Below are 16,781 nucleotides of genomic sequence, written 5' to 3'. Positions count from 1 at the left end.
ATGATCTCAAAAGAGCCCTTTGTCGAGCAAGCGACGAACGGGCAGCATGGCCCAGAAAGCGACTCAGCCAGAGACCTCTTTTCGCTCGACCACAGAACAATTATCGGTATGTGACAAGACATAAATGCGGGATCAATGGTGTTGTCCATTTCCCGGCTATACCACATCTTCTGCAACAGCGAACACTTACCCTAAATACAGTAACCGGCGCCATGGGCGGGATGGGCGTCGTGGTGGCCAAGGCGATTTTGCAGTCCGGCGCTGACGTGATTGCCATCGATCGCAACGCGGAGCCCAAGGCTTCTCACACAGGTATGGGCTTCGCGACAGACCACCACACCGAACATGGCTTCAAAATAACTAACGCCGGTGCCTTTAGAAGACCTATACAGAGCCGCGGAGAAGAGCGGGACCGTCGTGGCCTACTACCAATGCGACATCTCCAACCTCGAGTCGACCTACGCCGTGTTCGAAGGCGCCGTCGCCGCCGCCCGGTACCCCCTGCGCGGACTGGTCAACTGCGCCGCGATCGGCTGGGTTGGCCCGTCCATCAGCTTTCCCGTCGAGGACGCCAAGCGGATCATCGAAGTCAACCTCGTCGGAACGCTGATATGTGCGCAGGCCGCGGCGCAGCTGGTCAAGAAGCACAATTTCTCCGCCAGTTTTGTCTTGATCGCGAGCATGAGTGGATACGTGGTCAACAAGGTGTGTTGCATTTTTCATTTTCCCTACAAAGAAAGACCATCCTTTTCTTCAATGACACCACCGCGGCCGCGAGAGAGAGAGAGAGAGAGAGAGACACACACACACACACACATGAGGGCTGACATTGTGGCTGTTCTCTTTGGATTCTGGCAGGGCACACCCAACGCGGCGTACGCGGCCTCCAAGGCCGGTGTGCACCAGCTCACGCGCAACCTGGCGTCCGAATGGGGCTCCTCGACCGACGACGAGGGGCCCTCGATCCGAGTCAACTCGGTCAGCCCCGGCGTCATCCGCACCCCGATGACCGCGGGCGTGCTCTCAAACGGCAACTTGGAACACATGTGGACCGAGGAGACGATGCTGAAGCGGCTGTCCGCGCCGGAGGATTACAGGGGGCCCATTGTCTTTCTCCTGTCGGATGCCAGCTCGTACGTCACGGGGGCGGATCTCTTAGTCGACGGAGGGTACACGGGATGGTGATGGAGATGTGGTCGCTTGTCGAGGAACAGCAACGCAGGCAGTTGGTGATGAGCTTGGAAATTGGGTTTGACGATAATTCATGGGGCCATGGGAAGAATTCGTTTAGTCGCATTTGGCATGCAGCTGCTGCCGGGTGCTTTTCGAGGAAGTCTACATTAGAAAGCAAGCATGCTAAAGGGAGCATTCTCGGTACGGTTCCCTAATAAAAGACATTTCTGGTGTGTCAGCTGGTGCAGGTAGTGCGCCGCGACAGAATTCATAAACTAGATAGAATTCATTGCTTTGGTGTCATTACTGAACCTGTGCTTCTACCGCAATGCTCTGCCTTCTTTCGTCCCTCACAATATGGCGATCGCATTGGCCATACTACCAACGCCACCTATGGAGCATTATCAGTCAAGATCGTCACTCGATCTCGTGAAGATGACATACCTCTGACATTGTTGGGAGCACTAGCCAGGAAAAAGGTCCATTTCTTGTTGGCCGCGCAGCAGGAGGCAAGAGCGTCGAGGTCCCAGAGTTCGCCGATCGGACAGCCCCAGAGCGCCAGGAGGTGTTCGTGCAGGTAGAAGCCTTTGTGGATGATTCAACCTGTTAGCCATGAATCCTTTTCGCAGCTGTGCCATCGCAAACAGACGGGAGGATTGAAGACCCCCTCAAACAATAACATACCAGCGTCCGACGGCATGGCTTCAAATCCAGGCTGGTCTCCAACCACGGCGGCAAAATACGAGTCGTGCAGAAAGTCGAGCATTTCTTCACTCTGCTCGAGCCCGATGTAGCGTTGGCCGTCGTCGGGCGTGAATTCGTGCCGTCGGAGGTGCATCTTCGCCTTTTCCTCGTCGCTTAAGGACGACTCGTGCTCCAGGAATCCCGTGCGGACGAGGAGAATGTCCCCGACGCGAATGTCGCCGCCCACGCTCTCAGGCTTTAGGTTGATGCCTTGACTGGCTGCCACCTCGACCAGGGTCTGGTGGGAGATCTTGTAGTTGTCAAAGTATTTGACTTGAAGACCGTTGGCTTGGGCGTACCTGCCGAAGTCGAGGAGCATGCCGCGGCCGGCGATGCCATGTGTAGCCCACGCCTGCACGCCGAGCTTTGGACCGCCCTTGTATATATCTCTGGCGGAAACCTAGGGTAATATCCTGATAAGAATGTGCGACTTGATGGAGGCCTGCCCTCCCTCTCCCCTTGGTCCCGGGATCTCTGAAGCTCACCTGATTGTAAAAATAGCCAGACGGGACATGACAGAACTAGTAAGCCGTCAGCGGATTAGCTCGTCTGTATCGCCAGGTAACAGGCTCAGCATCCGCGGGACTCACATGATGGAATCCGTCCCACTGTGAACTTGACTGTGGATTGACCACATAGACTTCGTCAAAGGCATGAGGCGCAACCTGCGTGAGTCTGTGCTCAAAGGCGGCCCGTCCGTACATGGGTGGAGAGGGCTGGTCCAAGGGGAGACTGTGTGTGATCCATGTCATAGTCAACAAAGGTTGGTCAAGGGAAAAAGTATCCCTCACCGGCCGTAGCCAACGAGACTTACTTGAGGTTCACGATTCGGCCCTGTGTCGCCTCCTTCATTGCATTCAGGATTCTTTCAGGTGTAAGGAGATTGAGCCGCCCGAGCTGTGTTGCGGATAGTTTGGTTAGTACGTGCCTCTGAAGTTCGTGATAGATGATGGTTTTCGAACCTCGTCTTCCTCGCCCCAGATCCAAGCAGCTCCAGGCGGTTGGCCCTTGCGAGGGACTAGGTCTTTGCGAAGCGGTAACATATTTGCAGTCCGGAGTCAATGGCTGCGGCCGAAGGCGAAGAAACGGGCGGCGTTATGTGCGTTTGGGTCAAAATAGGCACCCCGATGTAAAGGAGTTGCTAAAAGACTTTTGAGACACTAAACTCCCAAATTGTCGGGGATTTGTGTCACGTAAAGGCATGCGAAGTCATGTGCCTTGCTCAAACTGTGTCCGACTTCTTTAGTACACGACCTCGGCCGGGAATACACAAGTATCAAATTTGGGCTGAACCAGGTTTGTTCCCAAGGCGTCCGGGCGTCCGGCCTTTCCGGGTTGCCGGGTCCCTTGATTGCGGCAATATCTCTCAAAAATCTCCGGGAGCCCCAAACTGAAGGGAATTTCTTAAACGTCAGGTGACACAGTCCTTCATGGTGTTCTGCACCTTCATGCGGACTGTAGTCGATTTCAACGACTTATGAGAAAGGTCAGCAATATGATGGAGTGGCTTGAGAAGTTTGCCTACCGAAAAAGTTCTTTTCGTGCGCGATGCCTTGGTGGGAGTACCATGAATCCCGCCGAACGGCCTGCAGATTGCCAGATTCTAACTGTACAGCATTCCTGGTTCATCTAATTGTCGCCATAGAGCGCGTTCTGCAGCCAACTCATCGTCGTATCGAGTTACGCCCTCCTCAAACCTAACCCACCAGTCCGCATTGCAATATGCATAATGCGCCTTTGTGTATTCCCAATATTCCGGATACCATCCGGCGAATTGCCAATCAATAACGGCAACAATCTTGCGGTTGCGCACGATGAGATTGCGAGGGCAAATGTCGGCGTGAGAGAAGCAGGTTCTGTATTTGCGAGTATGAAACCGCGTGACAACTTCGCCGAAGACTTGGGAACAGTTCTCGAGCGGGATATTGCCACGCAGGAACGAATGGAACGAATCAATGTTGTTGAAAGGGCCAAAGGGGCGGTACCCTACTCGGACGTCAAAACACTGTCCAAGTTCTGATGAGGCAACGACTCCCTTTTGTGGCGGGTCGAGCTGTCGAAGTTGCTCAATGTAATCAGCTATCTGTCGAACAATGGCTTGCTTCTCATCAGTCGATAAAACGTCGCCCACCCATGACGCTTCCAGCGTGTCACCGTGGACATATTCCATCTCGATGTAGAGGCGTCCGTCAATTCCATAAGTTCTATGAACCTTGGGCACAGGTATAGAGGTGTGTTTCGCAACATATCTCAAGCCTTCAAGTTCTGCTGAGGGACAGGGACCTTTGATGATTCGATCCTTGCTGACCCTGACCACGATGGATCCTAAGTAGCCAAAGCGCTTCTTGCCTAGCCAGAGCCGAGCTCAAAGGAAGAGGGATATCAGCTTCGACAAAATGGACATGATGACAATGACTATGAAGAAGCTAGATCTGGGTGTGATAGACGACGAAAGGAACAGACTCATGGAAGGGGGTCACAAGAAATAAAAGCGGCGGCCCTTCGTATCGCGTGACTTTTTGACTCCAAAGAGCAGGTGAGCCGAGTTCCAAAATAGGGGCCTGGTTTAAATGACATATTTACAGTAACAAGTACTACTCCGTCAACGCAGAACTGGCTCACATTCAGCTCAAGGTGACCACCGTCTATATATGCCTATTCTCCAGCCTTGCATATAACGGTCCTTCCTCCCTTATTGCTGATGCTGGTCATATCTGATCCGGGGGCTCTCACGTCTCTAATATGGGCGGCAAAGCACGAGTTATGATCGCAGTCCACCACCGGGGTAAATTGTCGCTTGGAGACAACAGGAAAGAGCTAGGCCGGTCCGCGTACCACTGGGGAATCCTCGTCCAGCGCAAGAAGCCCAGGGGCCTTGATTCAAACGCATACGACGCGACCGACGGAACACTGCTTGACCCCTTGACCGGAGTGGATCACAACTCAAACCATGACTGGCGATTCCGTTCTAAGCTGGGGACCGAACCCATGCAAAGTGGTCAGATTCTTGTTAGAATAACGATCGGGAAAGTGCCGCCTCATATTACGAATGCTCGAATCGAAGCTCTTCTCAAAGCAGTACCTCTCCCTGACAAAAGCGCGACGCCTAGGCAGAGCTGTGTGACTTGGACCATGGCTGCCATTGAGGTGATGCAAAAGGAAGGTCTGGCAGAGGCCTTCGACGTGAACCAGTTCATGGACAAGGCTCTCGAAGTAGCCGATGAATGGATAAAGAACCCGGTGCCGGGAAGAATTTACAACTATACCAATCGACCACAGTAGCTCTGAAGCAGCTGAAAGCAAAAGTAGTTCTTGACAACTGATGCTGGACTTGGAGGAACAAAGTCGTCAGTCTCTCTATGGGGAATGATCTTGGACCTCGTGGGGAGGTCCATCCATGAGATTCATCCTGTCTTCCAAGCTACAAACGCGGTCCCTGAGCCTCATTTTCAAAGACAATATGACCGTATTCGCAGAAACCCTTCTGTCCTTCGGTCAATATGGCTGCTCGATTCTTCCAATGAGTGGTCTCGTGATAGGCGTGGTGCTCTTCCGTACTCTCCCATCCAACAAGTGCTATAAAGCATCTTTGATGTCCATCCACGGGCTCGACGATGTAACCTCCAGCCACGCCTTTACACCCTTTGACTCTAGGAACAATGGTTGACCAGAGGTTCCAGGCGTAGTCCCAAGCTTTGTCAGTCACCTTGTAGATTGCTGTCCCGGTAAACGGTGCTCCGTTCCCGAGAGATTCGCAAGGTTGTGTATATTCGATGAGGTCGGCATGTCGAACTATCAGATCACCTTGTATAATGTCTTGCAGGCGTTGTTTCAGCTCTGCATAGTCCGGTGACGCCAGAAAGTCGTAATGTTGATAGAGCCCCTCTCTAACTAATGATCAAGACGTCAGTAGCTGCTACGATGGCTTGGTCGCCGAGAATTTTGGACTCATATGTGGGACAGTCTTGTAACACGGTATGAACATACCGATATGAAGATATACTTTGTTCTCATTCTCCAGATGCAGGCCCCAATAGAGTCGCCGCACAGTTGGACTCGACTTGAGCCAACTGACGACCTCAAACCAGGTCTTGCCGTCTTTCGAGCCGGGGTCTTTAATATTGATCCCAGGCTTGTGCCTGAAAGTTATCATCTGCGTGCTGGCTGAGGTGTGCGCCATAACGAATAACAATACACCCCCCCCAAAAAGCTATTCGACAACCGAAAAGGTCCGGAAGGATTAATCTTGATTTATTGAGGATCTTCCAAGGGCATTGGGAAGTTGTTCATAGAGCATTTGATAAGTCAACGATGACCACGACCAGATGAAAACATCCGATAAGTCTGGGGGGGTTAGCCGTATGCCCCATGTTCGACCAAAGTTTAGCGTGTCAGTGCCTCCTGACACTTTCGGTAGAGAATTCCCAAAGCAGCAGCCGAGGGGGAAACGCGGGGGATGAGGTTACCAAGACGCCCTCATGACTCGCCGCTGGAGGTCGGCGGGTGCAACACAGCTCTAGGAACTGCGGGACATGGGAAATTTAAGTCAAGAACTGGGGATGCCCTGCCATCCAGTGTATGGAAGCTTGGGAAGATATCTTGACTCCTCTCGGTGAACAGGACTTTTCTCTGAGGCCAAAATTGATCACATCGCGCACCGAAGTAAGTCGAGATGCCTGTGACGAACTTCACCGTCCAGGAAAAATACCAATACCTTGAAGGATTTGGCAATCATCAGCAGTGAGTGCCCATTGTCTGTTTCGTGACGTTCAGTTTGGGGGTCTCCCTGTATGTATTGATCCCAACCGCCATCCTAGGTCGGAAGCATTTCCTGGTGCCAGTCCAGTAGCATGCAACAATCCTCAGAGGCCGCCGTTCGGGCTGGTTACCGAGCGCATCTCTGGAAGCTCGTTTACCTCGCCTCGCAGCCACACTCTGCAGACGTGGCTTTATCGAGCAAAATCCTCCTTAGTACATAGCGAATTCAAACCTTATGGCAACAAAATGAAGACTCCAAAAGCGCACATGACGCCCAATGCTCTGCGATGGATGTCTTTTCCTGTGGAACCAGGGGCTGATTGGACAAAGACTGCCCTGCTGGCGTACTCTGGAGACGCAGCCACCAAGACTGGGCTGGCGGTTTATCTTTACGCAATCACAGAGGATATGGAAACTGCGCACGCCTTCTCCTCACTCGACGGCGACATGCTCATCATCCCGCAATCGGGAACAATCGATGTGCAAACCGAAATGGGAAACCTTTTGGTGCGACAGAACGAAATCGCAATGATTCCTCGAGGAGTCCGTCACCGAGTCACTCTCCCCTGCGGCCCTTCGCGGGGGTTCATCTGTGAGTTGTTCCAGGGACACTTTCGCCTACCCGAGTTGGGACCTATCGGATCATGCTCATTAGCGAACATCCGTGACTTTCAAGTTCCGGTCGCGGCATTTGATGGAAAGCTTCAAGCCGGGCGCGCCCTGGGAAACGACAGAACGTGGACCATTATTTCACGATTAGGGGGAAACCTGTTTAGCTGCACTCAGGATCATACTCCTTTCGACGTCGCGGCTTGGAATGGGACATTTTACCCGTTCAAATACGACCTTGCACGGTTCTGCGTGCTCGGGAACACCCTGTTCGACCACGCCGATCCGAGCATATTCACGGTTCTGACTGCACCCTCTTACCGTGAGCCTGGGACCGCCGTCGTGGACTTCGCAATAATACCTCCACGTTGGAACGTGATGGAAAACACTTACTGGTTGCCCTACTATCACCGAAACACCATGACCGAGCTCTCTGGGGCAATCATAACGAATCAGGATCCCAGCAGTCCGTGGAACCAAGGCCTTAATTTTCAACCTTACGGTGCAACGTTGAATTCGGGGATGGCATGCCACGGTGCGAACAGTGACGCCCATCGAGCAGCCGAGGAACAGGAAACGACTCCCAAAAAGGTCCAGAACGAAGGTTTCACCATCTTCTTGCTCGAGACCGAGTGTCCCTTGTGGGTTTCCGATTGGGCTGTAGAGTGCAGGGATGTTTTGAAAACCAGGGAGGAAAAAGCGAAGCCCAAAATGTGAAAATGACTTGTACCTAGTTACAGAGGTGTTCATAAGTGCTGTGCTTCGAATAGTCTTCTTCACAGTTTGAAGCTCCAAAGTGAATTACCAGCTGACCCTCACTCACAACATGCTTAAGTGCAAGACGAACTTACTCTTTTCAATAGGCGCCGGATATTAGAGCTTGTGTTAGGTTGCCCTCGAAGACCAATAACAATATGGTTCTGGTTTAAACAGGACTGGAACACTACCTCACAGAAAATAAACACGAGACTCTATTCCGAGGCAACAAGTCTTGCTCTAAATGATCTGTGGGGCTGGGAGCCGCCGACCCCGCTCCAAGAATACGGGGTAATAACGAGGCAACATGGAGAGCCTAGCATGATGACTACCTCTCTTCCACGTGTTATGACTTCTCCACCGAGCGCAAGGGTGTAACACCGATATATCTTGAATGAGAGAATCATATCAATCATGCCAAGCCACGCGCCGTCACCAATGGCGTCGGTGCCAAAGCCACAACTCTCTACCGACTGTCGGCGCGCGAAGAAGCGCGAGATGGATCGAATGAACCAGCAAAGAAAGCGCAAGAGAGACCGAGAGTATCTGGAGCGATTGCAGGAGAACGTTCAATTGCTTCAACAGGACAAGGCGAGCAACTTGGCCTCAAGGCTCATGGCGGAGCGGGACCTCAACGATGAGAGAATGCTGCGACACAGGAAAAGACTGCTTCAAATCAAGGGGTTGATCGAGGCCGACTTGGCCGACCTAGGCCAGCCTGAAGATGCCCCAAGTGACAGGATCGATCCAGACGCTCTTGGTCCCTCGCCAAACCCCATGATTCTCCCGGTGGTCGATCCGTCGCTGTTAGAGGCAGCTTCCCCAGAGCCTGGGCTAGATTCCAGCGCCTTCTTACCCGGCGAAAAGAACGACACTCTGGACGCACTCCTTGCAGAGCTTTCTGCCCCTTTTGTCAGAGATGACGCTGTGTTCTGGCCTTCCCCGATGCCATGTGCCAAGACAGGCTCTATCGAGAGCAACCCTTTGCTATCCTCGAAATCAGCTCTTGATGGCCGTCACAGTAAGGTCTGGAGAGACATTGAACTGCTGATCTCCCACGCAATGCCGGTTTCGACCCTCGGCGACACTGAGCTTGACATGCACATCGCCATCACTGCGGTCTCGCAGGGCTGGACCCAATTCTCTCAAGCCGTGATGGTCGACGCGCGATGGAGCTGTCTGCGCGAACTGGACGAAAAGTACTTTGCACCAAACTACAGCAAGATTGAGCGCCTGGCAGTTTTGACGGTAGCAAGTCAAACGATCAAACAGGACGTAAGTGGCCCTCACTTTAAGGGTCGTGCTGGCATTGCTGACAAGCCCAGATGATGCAGCGGACTACTGGAACAAGCCCGTCCAAAATCCTGCCGCCGTTCATAAAACCAAGGTATTGACTCTCCCCATGGCGTTATCGATGCCAGCCCCATTGCTAACTGCGGGTTTGACGCAGACCTTCCCAACTTGCGTTCCCTCACTCAGTCATTGCCGACTGCTACGTCTGGTAGGCGCAAATCACGGGTTCCCCTCATGATAATGTCCCGCTTACTTCGGACCAGGCCAGGCTTCCGTGAGCGACTCTCCATCTGCCACGACTACTACACCGATGTCTTCTTGCACGCAACCCACACCATGTTCCGATTTCTCTGGCCGTACGACTTCAAAGAAGCGTTCAAGCTGAATGTCCAGACGGGACTGTGCCATCTATCCCCCCGCTTCCTGGCCAGCATGCACGACATACGGTGCTGGACGATGAACTCGGACTTTTTCCAGAGCTGGCCCGACTTTCGTGGGGATGTCCCTGTCTCGAACCCCGAACCCGCGCAGCCAAGCTTGCACACAGCGTGGTACGCATTTCAAACCCAAGAAGACTCCGAGACCTATCAGGACGACGCATCGAATGAGAAATGCTTCGGTGTGTGGACCAGCGTCTGAACTCGTGTATCTTGTATATTTTTGACGACCGGACCCTCAATGCCAACTTTCGAGATTGAGATGCGCTCCATTCACTCTCCTGACGTTCAGTGAAGATATTGTATTCAAGCTTTTTATGCACGAAAGGTCTCTTAGCCTGGGATTCGTAGAAGCTGGTATTTCCGGACTTTTCTCACTCTCCTCTGTATCGAGGCCAGTTTTGAAAATCCCGTTTGCACACCAGGCCACGGCGACAACGCATTTCCTCAGGCCCTTGCCCCCCCATATTACAACTTTAGCGGGACCCCCACAAACTTGCGGAACGTCGCCTGGAGGCCGCTATCGAAAATCCTCGTCGACCCTCGCGATCCGGCCCGTCTTCCACCCGCGCGATGATCGCCGCCGGCAACCGCACCTTCTCGCCGTCGTCGACCCGATTCCCCTCTAAAACATGCCGCTGCACGAACCCGCCCGGGAAGACTGTCGAGGCGACGACGATCAGAGTACTTCAGATTGGCGACGCGCTGGAAACACGCCGGCGAGCACCGTGGCCGTGTGCTCCGGGGAGGTGACGTGGTCGTCGGTGTTGTGCCGGATCTGAGCGTCGGGGGGCGAGCAGGCTCTTCATCATCGCGATGTCGCCGGCCTCGATGGCGTGGAAGAATCGCGCTGCCAGGGTCCGGACGGTGGCGCTGGCGGATCTAATGGGCAGGAGGACTCGGGATCCGGACTATCAAGAGCGGGAATGCCTCACACCTCTATGAAAAGCCTCCAGTGTGGAAGTTGCCACAGGTCTACGTGCCGGCTGATAATCTATTTTCTGGGCCGCCAACTTTGTGCGCATTGTCGCTCGGTAACGGGAGCAGAGCGGAAGTGGCAGTACCTACTGACAAACTGTGCACAGCGCTTCCGAGGGACAGGGTTGACCATGAATTCTTACGGGGCCTAAGGCGGATGTCTAGGTGGTTGATAGACTATGATACGTTTAAAATCCGCCCGATTGATACGAGACGATGACAATGACGCAGGAGCCTCTGACAAGTCGTCCCAACTTTCGATCCGCCTAATGCCTCGTAAGTGAAACGGATGAACGATCACCGGTTTGGTCGCGCGAGGTGATGTGCCGGAGATAGTGCCGAACTCTGGTGGAGATCCTGACCTCCGCTACTGGCTCTTCTGCTTCTTGTTGGCCACGTCCATATCCGATAAACCCGTACTGCCATCTAACAGCAGCGCGCGACAACACTCTAGCCTCCATTAATGTTCAACGGGGACGTGCAAGTGAATGAGTTGACCTCTGGAATCTTGAAAGCATCGATCATGCTACCGAGCGTCAGATCAATCCACAACCAGACGTGGGAGAGCACTTACCCCTGGATGGAAGCCCACATTCCCAGGCCGCACATTCCAAGCGAGGCCAGGAAGTACAACACATGCCAGACGTTGATCGAGACCTGGAAGATACCTCCAGACCAAAATCCGCGAATGTACCGACTCATGCCAGTCATGCCTCGCGAAGTGCGACCTATTGCGGGATCAAACGTGCCCAGGGTGTGCATCTTGATGTCGAAACCGAGCGCGATCCACGGCGGAATCGTGTATGATAGATTCAGCAGGCAGGACGCGGACATGACGCCGACGAAGTAGACATATGCGGGGATCGCCGCGGCGATGATGAATGCGATGGACCACCAGACTGGGACGATCGCGGCATAGAAGATCTTGCCGCGTTTACTGGTCATCAATGGCGCTTTGAAGATGTCGACCAGGACATTGTTGTAGAAGACTTTGATGCCGATGTTCCCATAGAGCCCGGCGGCGATGAGGCCACTTATGAGCGTGAGTGTGTTGCCTGTTGGGAATTAGCGCTGCCTGCAGAAGGACGGAAGGGAGGACCGACCGACTGTTTGCCATCCATAATCGGAAACTCCCAGATATGCAGGATTGAACGTGTACTGTCCTTGATAGTAGTAGATGAAACAGCCGTAGACGACATAAGCCACATAGATGACAGCTTGAGCGACGAACATGCCTTTGAGGAAGTCATGAGGTCTTTTCATCTCTGCCCTGCTTTGTCGTTAGCCTTCGCGACAGGTATCGGGGAGCCCGGGATCTTGGAAGCCTGGGTAACTTGGTACATTGTTTTGGGGGTGCTCACATGAACTCGACGAAGAGTTGAAGGCCTGCATATGCCAATACTCCTGAGAGCATGCCATTGACAGCGCCGAGGAGATTCGATGTAGGGAGAGATCCATAGTGCACTTTGGGAGGATAGACCCCGTTTACAGGGGTAATGGTCGTCGGGTCAATTGTACCTGGTCATGTCAGTCCTTGCTTTCAAATTTGGCTCCGCACACCTTACTTCCGACTGATCCCAGGGTCGCAATTGCAAAATTGGGCGGATTGTGCGCCGTAGCCCCCATCGAGACAAAGATAGCGAGGATGTTGAGCCAGAATCCGAAGTTGGCAATCCACCCGTAGTTCCTCAAGGTACGGATCTGAGTCAAGAAAAATCCGATGATGACGAATATCAGGGGACAGACAATGTAGCAGATGCGGTATTTGGACATCTCCGAAATGTTCTGACCAAACAGAATTGTGACTTGACCCAGAAGCAGCAGGAGGGCGATCGCCTGGAGGACGTTGACGACATGGCGAGCAATGGTTCCCCATGCTCGGAATGCCAGATCACCGTAGTTGCGCGCTGGGAACTCGTGCGAGTCGACCCCCATGAAGACCTTCCAGATCAAATACCCACTGTATACGCTGACGATTCCGAAGGCTGTGAAGATCCCACAGCCTGGGCCGAAGCCGAGGGTCCCAATAGCGAACGGCACAGCAAACGGTCCAAGGATATCGGTGGTGATCTAGACCATTAGCCTCCAACATGTCTTGTGTGAAGCTGCTCACCAGATAGAAGACTGCTCCCCATGAAGCCGTACGGAATGCCCGACTCGCGTTTGACCACTCTTCTTCGGTCACAACTTCACCGGCGTGTGGCTCAGATTCATGCTTCTCTTCTACAGGGTCTGCAGTCTTCTTTCGTGAAGAGAAGACGGTTCGCCATTGCCACTGCGGAGATGGTAGCTGTCGTTGTTCTTCACGGGTTCGCTGCGCATAGTAGTAGTATTCCTCGAAAGTCACGCTGGAGTCGTGAACCTTGCGCTGACTAGGCGGAAAATACGACCGAGCGGCGGGTGGTGATGACGTTGATTTCTCGTGGTCGAACACGGTCTTCTCAGCCATCGTGCCTTGGCTTTTCTAGCTAGGTGTTTGGCTTTTGAGCTTGTCGAAGCTTGGCTGAGCTTGGCGTTCTCAAAACAATAACTCTGAATCTGACGAGGAAGGGAAAGAAAAGGCGACACTTATATTGCGTTGAGACCATGAAGCCACGGTGATCAACCAGGCGCCCACCACCTTGTATTGAGCGATGTAACCGTTTCATTGGCTAACCATGCGGGGTCGTTGCAAATCGAGCTCCTTATCACGATGGAATCTGGGAGACGAGCATAGCGTGGACAGGGCCTCATTGTGGAGAAGAGCAGCCCACGAATAGGCGTAAGTCCATGGATCGTGGGTGGTCACACCACGTAATTGAGCGCTCCCAACTACACGAGCCGAAACGTAGACCCTGGTGACAGTGTTGATCGGTTTCACGCGCACCACATATACGCCCCCTACGCCCCAGAATGTGGTGCACTTTCTTGCTAGACCGCATGAAGCCATCTTATCGGGACCAACCGACGCATACACTCGCCAACACCTGGATTATCTTCGTGGGGGCCACAATTTTGATTGACTCGCTCTCCAGGCGTTAAATGGAGGCTGGGGAGGCATCTTCCGCACCCACGCTGGAGACATATTTACCGGTTACACTGCTGAGAGCATGCCCGTGCTTCGTTGGAGTCCGTTACTCTCGGTTTGGGCGAAGTAGCCACCCGTTGTCGTCGCGCTTACCAATTGAGCGACGGTTCCAATAGTGGAAAGCATTCCACTGGATATTCAAATGTGTTAACATCCGTAAACCGTAGAGAAGTGGAAGCCAAAAATCTGGTTGTTGTTTTTGCTCGCAGCTTCGTCTAATGGAGTTCCGAGACCCTTCTCTTTAAAATGGTGGAAGGATGGTAGATGCTTGTTCGAAGATAATGTGGCTTATGGGAGCTCCCTCGTGGACAAAGAACAGCTGAACGATTTCGAGGGAGGTTCGTTCGGTCGGTATTGATAAGGAGGGGGATATCGAAGTAGTAGTGTCTTTTGGGACATGCCTCCTTCTCGCGAAACCGGTTCGTCAGCCCCGAGGTCAGGGAGGGCGCGACGCTGAACCAGGTGAGCATCTTCGTCTTGACCCAATTGGATATCGGCTGACACAAGCCAGGGGTGGAAGATGGTCAGTCCCCACCCACAGTGGCTCATTGGTATCATAGCCGTTGTCGAGAAAGAGCCCGAGGATCGTGTAAGACTTTTGTTCATCCTGCTCAAGTTAGTACTTGGTTGGTTTGATATTGTGGTTCAAGAGAACGATAATTGCCCTGATATTTGCGTCCTTGACCGCAATCTCCATCGGTCTCCACAGAGCCACCAATGTTACTATAGCATGGCGGGAACTTCATGGGGATCTCCACCTCGACTTGCATGTCAGTATGGATCGCAGAGGAATTGTGAAGAAATGCACCACTTCACAGTGGCATCTGTGTTACGGGGGAAACCAATTCAGACGGTGGCACAGCGCTGCACGGAGGCTGGGCACGTGCCTGCAGGGAAAATATCCCTAGACAAGGTGGCATCCTAAGACTTGCAAACATCTGATAATGCGGGCTTCTTTGTCACTATTGAGGACTATGATTTCGCACCATGATAATGTTTATACCGTCGCAGAGACTGTGCTACTTGTTTCTGAAGGAGGCTCCATGCTTATATTGGTATCGTTCTAGGAGCTCTTAGCAGGAGTCTATCATAAAGCGGCGTCCGTTCAAGACCATATTTAGCTAGTCTCAACCTACTATTATCCACTGCTTCCCAAAGACGGAGGGACATGAACTGAGTGGTGGTTCACCTTCCATCTCTTGTTCCTTTCTCTTCGGTCCAGTACTACGAGAGGACGGACGGATCTTAGTCCCAACACCCACAAGACACGCGACTGACAATAAGAGCCAGCCTTAGTGAGAGGCGCCTACCACTCGTTGATCAAGCACCATGGCGGGGTCGCAATCGCTGCGGAGCGTTTCTGCTCGCACCGCACAATGTGACAAAGAGAATTCAGCTTCCGGTATCTTCTACAGCCTTGCCTATTTGCTGCTGATGTTCAACACTGACTTGTCTTGGCAGACCAGTTCTCACATCCCAGTGACTCGCCGACCCGCACTTCACCAATCGAGTCAATTGTCGAGAATCCTGCCACCAAGCTGATCGATGAACTCGGACCAGGCTGCGCACTGGCGGGTCCTTTCCCTGGCACAGGTACTCCTCCAGAACCTGCAAAGCCTCCGTCCGACGCGATGGGTGGCCCGTGCTGGGACGTGGACCTGCAACGTTGGCGCAAAACATTTGCCGTCGACAACGACGGCAAAGTTGTCCTCAGTCGCAAATCAGACTTCGACCACCTGAATCATCTAGCAGATGGGCCGCAAGAACTTGATGCTGTATGTACCGTACCCTCTGCTCTGCATAACATCCAGAACACATGCTGATCACTCAAGGCTCTGAATTGTATCGGCCAATTTGCGCTCGCCGCTGGCAAGTTGCATTGCAATGTGTATACCAACTCCAATGACTCGGGCACGCTGAGCCACGAACAGGTGACAATGTCAGGTTTCTGGCTGAGTGGGGACAAGTTCGTGACTTGTGCTCATCTTCTGGACATTCACGCCGACACGAATGTGGACGAGACGGAGCGACGGCTGCGCGACGCACAGCTGACGACAGCACGTGTTTCGATGGCGAAATTCTCAGAAGACGCAGAGGACGATCGTGAGTCGTCTGATGATCAGACTGTTATAGCACACTGCTAACTCTCAGCAGTGGGACCAGTGTACCATGTCCACTTGTTGAACCTTTGCAGAGCCTCAGACCTTGCTATCTTTGTCTTGAACTCTGAAGCCGCCGGAAACGAATACACACCTCCCCACCCGGTGCACTCCATCGACCCTAGATTGTTGGAACCCCTACCGCTCGAAAACAGTTTGTCGTCCTCGAACTACTTCACTGCATATTATCCAGGTTCCGAACAAGACATACATAACACGAAGCTATCCTACATACGCAAATCCAATGCGGCAGCGGCAAATATCCAAGATACTTACGAGTTCATGGGTCAAGAGGTCAGAAATGCCTACTTTCCAAAGTCCCTCCTAGGACCCCTACCTGTAAGTCATATCCCCAGTCCACCAAATGTGTTCTACGCTGACTTAACTGCTAGCATTATGAAAAGACGTTCAAATCGGACACCCGAAGTGTTGCGTTCGGTCCAGTCATGCCTAAGCAAGGGGGGAATATCTGTGGACGAGTGTACGGAACTGGCAAGCTGACCGAAGCGCGTGAATGCAATATTGCTGGCTTCTACGGCTGCAGTGGCGGGATGGTGTGTAGGATTGAGAAGAATCGCGGTGCTTGGAGAGTTCGAGTTGTTGGCGTCTGTGAGTTCATACCCGTGTTATGACTGTTCTCTAGGCGAAACTGCCACGGCTGACTGCTCTCTAGTTCACGGAGAAAGTTCGAACAACTTCAAATACAACATTATCCTCGGATTTACTGTTGCTGGCGTCGAAGAACTCAAGAAGCCCGTTATTGACCCGCCCCAGCTTGGAAAAGGCCTTGCCGCTCTCCACATGTGA

The 16,781-nt window shown here is 52.8% G+C and overlaps 8 protein-coding genes across 8 annotated transcripts; 4 read left to right on the top strand and 4 right to left on the bottom strand.

Moving 5' to 3' along the window:
- On the top strand, positions 1–1,185 carry PV07_09012 (uncharacterized protein; the record flags this gene model as incomplete). The annotated part of the gene is made up of 4 exons (XM_016396236.1): positions 1–106; positions 202–312; positions 380–705; positions 859–1,185. 4 exons carry the CDS (start codon positions 1–3, stop codon positions 1,183–1,185), a joined length of 870 nt encoding a protein of 289 aa, XP_016246092.1.
- A 288-nt stretch (positions 1,186–1,473) lies between these two features.
- Positions 1,474–3,096, bottom strand: PV07_09011 (uncharacterized protein). Its single transcript, XM_016396235.1, has 7 exons — positions 2,880–3,096; positions 2,732–2,814; positions 2,508–2,649; positions 2,403–2,438; positions 1,858–2,317; positions 1,618–1,758; positions 1,474–1,564 (listed from the first exon to the last, which is right to left on the bottom strand). The coding sequence occupies exons 1-7, from the start codon at positions 2,958–2,960 to the stop codon at positions 1,524–1,526; spliced, it is 984 nt and encodes a 327-aa protein (XP_016246091.1). The 5' UTR covers positions 2,961–3,096; the 3' UTR covers positions 1,474–1,523.
- Positions 3,097–3,520: 424 nt separating this feature from the next.
- On the bottom strand, positions 3,521–4,354 carry PV07_09010 (uncharacterized protein; the record flags this gene model as incomplete). The annotated part of the gene is made up of 1 exon (XM_016396234.1): positions 3,521–4,354. Exon 1 carries the CDS (start codon positions 4,085–4,087, stop codon positions 3,521–3,523), a length of 567 nt encoding a protein of 188 aa, XP_016246090.1. The 5' UTR covers positions 4,088–4,354.
- Positions 4,355–4,529: 175 nt separating this feature from the next.
- Positions 4,530–5,393, top strand: PV07_09009 (uncharacterized protein). The gene has a single exon (XM_016396233.1). It carries the CDS (start codon positions 4,660–4,662, stop codon positions 5,197–5,199), a length of 540 nt encoding a protein of 179 aa, XP_016246089.1. The 5' UTR covers positions 4,530–4,659; the 3' UTR covers positions 5,200–5,393.
- Positions 5,339–6,097, bottom strand: PV07_09008 (uncharacterized protein; the record flags this gene model as incomplete). Its single annotated transcript, XM_016396232.1, has 2 exons — positions 5,339–5,808; positions 5,905–6,097. 2 exons carry the CDS (start codon positions 6,095–6,097, stop codon positions 5,339–5,341), a joined length of 663 nt encoding a protein of 220 aa, XP_016246088.1.
- Positions 6,098–6,589: 492 nt separating this feature from the next.
- Positions 6,590–8,001, top strand: PV07_09007 (homogentisate 1,2-dioxygenase; the record flags this gene model as incomplete). The annotated part of the gene is made up of 2 exons (XM_016396231.1): positions 6,590–6,657; positions 6,735–8,001. The coding sequence occupies 2 exons, from the start codon at positions 6,590–6,592 to the stop codon at positions 7,999–8,001; spliced, it is 1,335 nt and encodes a 444-aa protein (XP_016246087.1).
- Positions 8,002–11,080: 3,079 nt separating this feature from the next.
- Positions 11,081–13,247, bottom strand: PV07_09006 (uncharacterized protein). The gene is made up of 6 exons (XM_016396230.1): positions 12,862–13,247; positions 12,314–12,818; positions 12,110–12,266; positions 11,852–12,018; positions 11,323–11,803; positions 11,081–11,274 (listed from the first exon to the last, which is right to left on the bottom strand). Exons 1-6 carry the CDS (start codon positions 13,195–13,197, stop codon positions 11,199–11,201), a joined length of 1,722 nt encoding a protein of 573 aa, XP_016246086.1. The 5' UTR covers positions 13,198–13,247; the 3' UTR covers positions 11,081–11,198.
- A 2,199-nt stretch (positions 13,248–15,446) lies between these two features.
- On the top strand, positions 15,447–16,781 carry PV07_09005 (uncharacterized protein; the record flags this gene model as incomplete). The annotated part of the gene is made up of 5 exons (XM_016396229.1): positions 15,447–15,590; positions 15,648–15,918; positions 15,970–16,313; positions 16,367–16,583; positions 16,648–16,781. 5 exons carry the CDS (start codon positions 15,447–15,449, stop codon positions 16,779–16,781), a joined length of 1,110 nt encoding a protein of 369 aa, XP_016246085.1.

Source organism: Cladophialophora immunda, assembly GCF_000835495.1.
Source record: "Cladophialophora immunda strain CBS 83496 unplaced genomic scaffold supercont1.5, whole genome shotgun sequence".
Taxonomy (NCBI): Eukaryota; Fungi; Ascomycota; class Eurotiomycetes; order Chaetothyriales; family Herpotrichiellaceae; genus Cladophialophora; species Cladophialophora immunda.
The sequence above is the reverse complement of the archived record's forward strand: the minus strand, read 5'-3'. Positions and strand labels throughout refer to the sequence as shown.

Coding starts and splice junctions, on each gene's coding strand:
- PV07_09011 (XM_016396235.1), bottom strand. CDS start 2,960: ATGTTACCGCTTCGCAAAGACCTAGTCCCTCGCAAGGGCCAACCGCCT. Junction 2,439..2,507: donor AGTGGGACGGATTCCATCAT/GTGAGTCCCGCG, acceptor ACGGCTTACTAG/TTCTGTCATGTCCCGTCTGG. Junction 1,759..1,857: donor AGCCATGCCGTCGGACGCTG/GTATGTTATTGT, acceptor TCATCCACAAAG/GCTTCTACCTGCACGAACAC.
- PV07_09009 (XM_016396233.1), top strand. CDS start 4,660: ATGGGCGGCAAAGCACGAGTTATGATCGCAGTCCACCACCGGGGTAAA.
- PV07_09006 (XM_016396230.1), bottom strand. CDS start 13,197: ATGGCTGAGAAGACCGTGTTCGACCACGAGAAATCAACGTCATCACCA. Junction 12,267..12,313: donor GACCCTGGGATCAGTCGGAA/GTAAGGTGTGCG, acceptor TGACATGACCAG/GTACAATTGACCCGACGACC. Junction 12,019..12,109: donor CAACTCTTCGTCGAGTTCAT/GTGAGCACCCCC, acceptor ACGACAAAGCAG/GGCAGAGATGAAAAGACCTC.